This window comes from Triticum aestivum, chromosome 5D, assembly GCF_018294505.1.
Source record: "Triticum aestivum cultivar Chinese Spring chromosome 5D, IWGSC CS RefSeq v2.1, whole genome shotgun sequence".
NCBI lineage: Eukaryota > Viridiplantae > Streptophyta > Magnoliopsida > Poales > Poaceae > Triticum > Triticum aestivum.
The window spans coordinates 366,106,925-366,114,308 of NC_057808.1; the positions used below are offsets into that span (position 1 = coordinate 366,106,925).

General features: G+C 48.9%; 1 protein-coding gene across 1 annotated transcript; it reads left to right on the plus strand.

Annotated features, from left to right (window-relative positions):
* The first annotated feature begins 1,202 nt into the window (after positions 1-1,202).
* LOC123124951 (ABC transporter G family member 1) lies at positions 1,203-6,557 on the plus strand. Its single transcript, XM_044545497.1, has 8 exons — positions 1,203-1,777; positions 2,047-2,126; positions 2,257-2,721; positions 4,782-4,868; positions 4,976-5,104; positions 5,203-5,397; positions 5,484-5,570; positions 5,652-6,557. The coding sequence occupies exons 1-8, from the start codon at positions 1,297-1,299 to the stop codon at positions 6,327-6,329; spliced, it is 2,202 nt and encodes a 733-aa protein (XP_044401432.1). The 5' UTR covers positions 1,203-1,296; the 3' UTR covers positions 6,330-6,557.
* Positions 6,558-7,384: the final 827 nt, after the last annotated feature.

Sequence of the window (7,384 nt, forward strand, 5' to 3'; positions counted from 1 at the left end):
AAGTAGTTTCTTGAATTATATTATGTTGTGAAAACCCGACTCTATTATAAAAGTTCATCAAAAATACAAAGCAAACCCAAACACAATAAAAATTATATCAATGTTTCTAGACAACCGAACAGCAACTACTAATGCTGGAACGAGCTGCCGACGTGCAGATGTCGTCCCTCCCATGCCGGAGCTGGCCTGACTTTGTCAATAAGAGTCGGGAAGTATCTGTCCATGTGCCGATACGGACCAGCGCCTTGTAGCCACAATGGTCGTTGTTGAGCCCTTGAATCGATCAAATGCGGTTGACACCAGATCTCGCCGCCGCACATCCATGACAAGAAACCCTAACCTCGCGGTCCCAAGGAGATGACGGGAATGTACATTGCAACTTCGTCGACTCCGCCCCGAGGGATAGATTCGAGGAGGATCAGAGTCCAGAAGACGAACTCGAAGATGAAGCGCCACCGCTGCAGAGGCTAAAAAGTCTAACCTAAACTACTAGCCAAATCCGAGGCACCGGTGTTCCCCCCTGCCACCAGCCGACAGAGTGGTTGGTAGATGGGAGGGGAATTTACGTTTGGTTAGGGAAGATACATAGTAGTTTCTTGAAATTAATGAGTCGTCCAATGGCATTAGCAAAGTCATCAAGAATTTTCAGAGTTATCACGCTTTGTGATGTTGCCCTAGCTAGGATTAGGGTGTCCTCTGTGAATCGTACCCTGGGGCACGAGGGTGAGTCATCTATTGGGTGAGGACGTCAGCAACTATGATGGAATTTGCTGTTGGTACGAAATTTCTTTAAATGTGCATTTTGAGGTGTAGCGTAACCCGAAGGAACCAGAGCCGCACATAGTAGTTTCTTTTGCTCGTACGAAGCAATGAAAGCACACAGACGTAATCGTTTTAGTACAGCAGAACCATATTAGTATTTGTCACGACAATATTAGTATTTGTCTGCAAAACACTGGACACCTTGTCATAGAAAAAGGAAGTTGAAGGCCACACGCACGTACGTATACGGCAGAAGGAACTAGGCACCCCCGTTCCCCTTTGACCAGCTCCACTGTTCAAAGAGGCATTCAAGAAAACTTAATCTAAGTTCTGATTTGAATTAGGATTAAGTATAAATCCTGCACTCAACCACCTCGTCTTCCCTCTATTTAAGCAGTCTCGGGCTCTCAGCCCATACCACCATTCTGCAGTCACTGCGACATCACGAGCAAAAGAAGAAACACATACCACCATCGAGCTGATTGCTAGCATCCGCGCACGTCTCCGACGATCGAGCCGGCTAAGCCTCCCTATATGGCGTCCGAGCAGCTGCTGCCCGCCGTGCCGAGGTGGAGGCCGAGCCCGCCGCGGGAGCAGAGCCGTCCCGGCCACGCCGCACACGACGAGGGGCCGTCCGACACGGCCTCCGACGTCCTCGGCGGCTCCCTGCGCAGCACCGACGGCTTCCCTTTCGGCAGCGGGAGCTCGTTCCCGCCGCCGCCGTTCGCTCCAATGCCGGTGACCCTGCCGCGGTCGCGGACCTCGTCGTCGCTCGAGATCAGCGTGGAGAACGGCGCTGGCGCCGTGCCCGCCGTGGTTCGTGAGACGTCGTTGCGCCGGGTTGACCAGGGCGTCGTGCTCTCCTGGGAGGATCTGTGGGTGTCGGCGGCCGGCGGCAAGGCCGGCCGCGTCCCCATCCTGCGTGGCCTCAACGGCTATGCGCGCCCCGGCGAGGTCCTCGCCATCATGGGGCCCTCCGGCTGTGGCAAATCCACCCTTCTAGACGCTCTAGCAGGTTGGTACAGCCGTATACATGCTCGTGAATAATACTACTGCTATACGATATCGTATGCGGGCTGGCCTTCGCTACTCAGACAGCCGGCCTTCCTGATAGCGTCGTAGCGACTCGTACAATTAGTATCCGCTCCCTCCGTCTCATAATATAAAAGCGTCTTTTACACTACATTTATATTATAGAACGATGAAAGTAATAGATATTATAATTTTTGTGGTGAGAAGATTAAAGAATTAATTCCGAAGAGCTTCCGTGGTACAAAATTACAGGAAGGCTAGGCTCTGGTGTCAGCCAGAAGGGAGACATCTTGATCAATGGCCGGAGACAGAAGTTATCCTACGGAACTTCGGTAAGCCTAGTGCATGCATGGATGGGCTATTTCAATTCGGAGAATCTCATTTTCATTCGGGTTGATCGTGAACGAGCGTACTCTATCAATTATTTTAGTTATTAATCAACGCATCCTTTGCGTGTTGCAGGCGTACGTGACGCAGGACGACGTGCTGATGACGACGCTAACGGTGCGGGAGGCGGTGCGGTACTCGGCTCAGCTGCAGCTGCCGAGCGGCATGTCGGCGGCGGCTAAGCGGGAGCGGGCGGAGGAGACGCTGCGGGAGATGGGGCTGGAGAGCGCGGCGGACACGCGCATCGGCGGGTGGATGCACAAGGGGATCAGCGGCGGCCAGCGGCGCCGGGTCAGCATCTGCATGGAGATCCTCACCCGGCCGGCGCTGCTGTTCCTCGACGAGCCCACCAGCGGCCTCGACAGCGCCGCCTCCTTCCACGTCGTCAGCCGGATCGCCAGGCTCGCGCGCCGGGAGGGCATGACCGTCGTCGCCGCCGTGCACCAGCCCAGCACCGAGGTCTACGGCCTCTTCCACGGGCTCTGCCTCCTCGCCTACGGCAAGACCGTCTTCTTCGGTCCCGCCGCCGAGACCAACCAGGTACGTCTGTACATACTGTTGTATGCGTGTACGTACGAATACATGCACGGTGCTGTTGATTGTTGCCTGTTGCTGTCGCTATCGTATGTACGTGTTTGGACTTTGGACATGATCGCGACCCTACTAGGCGTATTCGCAGTTTCACACTGCTGAACGGTGGTAATACAAATTATTTGATCTTTAGGCTTGGATCTGTTGGTGAGATCATATGATCAATTTATAAAACATATATACTGATTTTTTTAGCACGCCTATGGGGTATATCTGCAAGTCCAAAACATTTCAGCCAAAATTTACATCTAAATCTAGAGATGTACGGAGGGAGTAATAATAATAAAAAGCTTCTTCTGTAAGTAATAATAATAAAAGGTTTCTTCAGGTTTGGTTGGGTACTTGGGTACACCATTCATTGCTCTTCCTTTCTTCTTTTTTGGTTCTAAGTGTGGGTCGAATGCGAAGCTGCAATTTAGTGTGGTTAGTTGTTACAGTTTTTGTTTTTGTTTTTGAGATTTTTCATCTAAATTTTTTTTTTGAGATTTATCATCTAAAAAAACTTTTTTGAGATTTATCATCTAAAAAAACTTTTTTGAGATCTTTTAACCATGTTTTGTATTATTGAAAATACGCTGATCCCACAAATCATATATGAGGAGAGATCCTACCCTAGTTGCCCCCGCACTCGGGTTGGCGAAACCACGTCTTTTTTTTCCTGTGGAGAAGCAAACTTGCATCCTATTTATAGACCATCCTTTTTAAGTCCGTTATATAATGAATTCTAATTTTCCCCTAAGAGCAACTAAGACTAATTTGCATTTCAAAATTTGTTAAACGGATTCTTCCTGCAAATAAAAGTTACTTGTGTGACCCGATTTCATATATGGATTTATCTTAGCCATATATATATATGGCCCCGTATAGGGGTTAGATACGTGTAGGTAATTATCGGTTAAACCTAGCATTGTGAGAGGGCGCATAACAAAAACCTGAATACCAGACGTACACCATAATGCAAAAAATAGATAATGAGATGTTAGTCATTTGGTCACAGAAAGCATGCAATTTGCTACTCCATCTAATTCATATTACTTGTTGCTGATTTAGTACTTACCGTTCTGGTGTCATTTAACTTAGTTATCCATCCACAATAGAATTGCTTTAAAAGATTTCAGAAAAAACAGTTTGTTAACTTTCAGAGAGATTCCCTGCAAAAAAAAAATTCAGAGAGATCGCAATTGCGAAAGAAGTAGGAGTAGTCTTTTTTTTGCCATACCGTACGGCGACAGTAATTATGTACTCCCTCCGTATATGGAGGAACTGTGCATTCACTATACATTTATAGTGGCACCTCTACGACGGTGGAACTGTGCTCGAGTCACTGGTAGCGACTAGGAGCACTGCTACGCGACTGAAGACCACTGCACAAGATCGATCGAAACCGCCGGGGCACATATGGACTGCGCCACGCACTGGGAACATTCGTTTTGGCAGGGTAGCATGCATTGATCGATCATGCCGCCTAACTCAACTGCGGCATCGCGTTCATAGCACAGTGGCAAAGATGTGCTTGTATTCTGGACAGTTTTTTCAGTGGTGACAGCTGAGCCTGAAAGCTCAGTTTGGTTGTAGACGACTGTGGAGGGATCGTGTAGTACTCTACTCGTATTCGGTAATCCACTGTGCCAAGCAAGTCTCCTGATACAACAAATTAATTCCCCGCAACAAAAAAAGATACAACAGATTAATCGGTGTATTGATGAACTATTAGGTGAGAGTAATTTTGTGGGGTGACTAAATTGACCACATGGTTTGACAAACACGCGTGTTTTCCTAGCTGACGGTGTGACGGTCACGGAGGAGAAAAATGTGCTTTGGTCGGTCGGTCCGTAGGTAGATAACTGAAGAAAACGGTATTGCTAATGATTATGTGAAATTTCAGACATGCCATCTGTTCCTATCTTCCTCACTTGCTAGACTTAGATTACTACAGTCAAAGTACGGAAGAAACTTTTGAAGCCACTGAATTGTGTTACCTAATTTCTTTGCTTGTTTGTTTGTTGTAGTTCTTTGCTTTGAGCGGGTTTCCTTGCCCGTCACTGATGAACCCTTCCGACCATTTTCTGAGGACCGTCAACAAGGACTTCGACAACGTGAGCACATCGTCACCGTTCAATCAACAAGGACCTTAATTATCATATCTGAAATATTCCTGGTGAATAGTATTCCTAACCATACGCTCCATTAATTGATTCTTCAGGACATCGAGGAAGGCCTCGGCGGGAAGAAGATGACCACCGTTGAGAACATCGACGCGCTGGTGGCCTCCTACAAATCCTCTGCACACATGGACAAGGTGACGCGGCAGATCGCCGACATACACGGCACTGTGAGTAGCCCGGACTCCACGTACATTCTAAAACTTTCAATTGGAGTACTGAATTTAGCTAATTATAAGCGTGTGTGTGGTTTGTCGTGTGATTTCAGGGAGGGGAGGTGGTGAAGATGGAAGGGCAGCAGCCGAGCTTCCTGATGCAGTCCTTCGTGCTAACCAAGAGGTCCTTCATCAACATGTACAGGGACCTGGGCTACTACTGGCTCCGCTTCGCTATCTACATCGCCCTCTGCCTCTGCTGCGGCACCATCTTCTATGACATCGGACATAGCTATGGATCCATACAGGTGCGTAGCAAGACGTCTCCCGTTGTAGTTACCACCGCCATTGATCACTGTTGTGTTAACTGTGTGATTGAAAACTCTGCATGTAGGCTCGTGGCTCCATGCTTATGTTCGTTGGTGCCTTCCTCACCTTCATGGCCATCGGAGGCTTCCCATCTTTCGTCGAGGACATGAAGGTGAAGTTTCTGATCGAGTTCCATCTCATCTCACGTCTCACGATACATTGATCTGATGTGCTTTCGGTATGCGCAATGCAGATATTTGGAAGGGAGAGGTTGAACGGGCACTACGGGGTGTCGTCGTTCGTGATCGCCAACACAGTGTCGGCGACACCGTACCTGCTCCTTATTTCCCTGGTGCCGGGTGCGATGGCCTACTACCTGGTCGGCCTGCAGAGGAGCTTCGACCACTTTGCCTACTTCGCGCTGGTGCTCTTCATGACCATGATGCTGGTGGAGGGCCTGATGATGATCGTCGCTAGCGCCGTACCGGACTTCCTCATGGGCATCATCACCGGCGCTGGCATCCAGGGCGTCATGATGCTCAACGGCGGCTTCTTCCGCCTGCCCCACGACCTTCCCAAGCCGGTGTGGAGGTACCCCATGTACTACGTCGCCTTCCACAAGTATGCCAACCAGGGGTTCTACAAGAACGAGTTCCTCGGCCTCACCTTCCCAAACAACCAGGCCGGCGGCGCCACCACCATCACTGGCGACGAGATCCTCAGGCAGTACTGGCAGGTGGAGATGGGGTACAACAAGTGGGTCGATCTCGCGGTCTTGTTCGGGATGGTCATATTGTACAGGGTGCTCTTCTTGGTCATCATGAAGCTCACCGAGAAGGTGAAGCCCATGGTGAACGGGCTTAGTTTCAGGAGGACCCAGCCGTCGGTGCACATCGCCGACCAGAGTTTTGAAGCAAATGGAGCAAAGTGAGGCCAGAGAGATCATCACAATTGTTTTGTTAACGGAAGGTTGTTGCTTATGAGTACTGTAGTGTTGCAGCGTTGTGCAGTATATGTATAGTCCGCAAAAGAAAGAAGTGCACAAATCTTGTCAAATTCGCATTGACAAAGTGAACTTTTACAAAATGTAATTAGTTCATAGGTTGGCTATAAGCGGTTTGTCGATATACACTAGTATTATTATTTTGAAAAAAGGGTTCACCCCCTAATTTTCATTTTTCTAAAAATTGATTACACGAGCACCCATCAAGTTCCTGTTAAGACATGAGTCTCAGTGTCACATGACGGGTTAACGAGCACCCTCTAACAGCAAGAGACATCTACTGAGCAAAAGCTAGACCTTATTACAGAACCACACAACCAGACACCGAAGCTTTTTTTTCCAAAACGGAGGCAAAAGATTTGCCTCATTCATTAAATAAGAGAGAAGTGTTTTAGAGTGTTACAAATGATCCGTATGCCCGGCATGGCAACTACTCGCGCACAAGAATACACCCCGGTTTTTTTGCTCCCGCGAGAACCCAAAGCTTGACGTCGTTGATGATAACATGGAGAAGGACCGGAGGCGGTGCGCTCTTGTGTCGGAAGACCCGAGCATTACGCTCGTTCCAGATCGTCCAAGAGACTAGCATTGTAAGTGAGGCCAAGGCTCGTCGGTTTGGGTTTTGCAAGCAGGTTCGCTTTTTCCACCATTCCAAAACAAATCCATCCAAATGCCAAGAGGAGGTGTCCATGTGCGCTAGACCAAATTCAAGGATGACCGAGTTCCATAGCCTTATGGTGTAGCGGCATTTGTAGAAGAGGTGTGCACCCGTCTCGCCAACACGTTTGCAAAGCGGGCAAAGTCCACAGTTTTGCCAACCGCGCCGCTCCAATCTGTCGGCTGTCCAAATCCGGTCTTGGATAGCCAACCAAGCAAAAAACTTGATCTTAGGAGGGGCCCAAGCCTTCCAGATCATAAAGTCCATGGGCGAAAGTGTCAGTCCAAGAAACTGAGCCTTGTAGGCGGTGGCCGCGGAGTAGGAC

Bases quoted from the DNA above. Each gene is read 5' to 3' on its own strand.
- LOC123124951 (XM_044545497.1), top strand. From the start codon at position 1,297: ATGGCGTCCGAGCAGCTGCTGCCCGCCGTGCCGAGGTGGAGGCCGAGC. The intron at 2,722-4,781 runs GTACGTCTGTAC...TGTTTGTTGTAG, and splicing joins CCGCCGCCGAGACCAACCAG to TTCTTTGCTTTGAGCGGGTT. The intron at 5,105-5,202 runs GTGAGTAGCCCG...GTGTGATTTCAG, and splicing joins TCGCCGACATACACGGCACT to GGAGGGGAGGTGGTGAAGAT.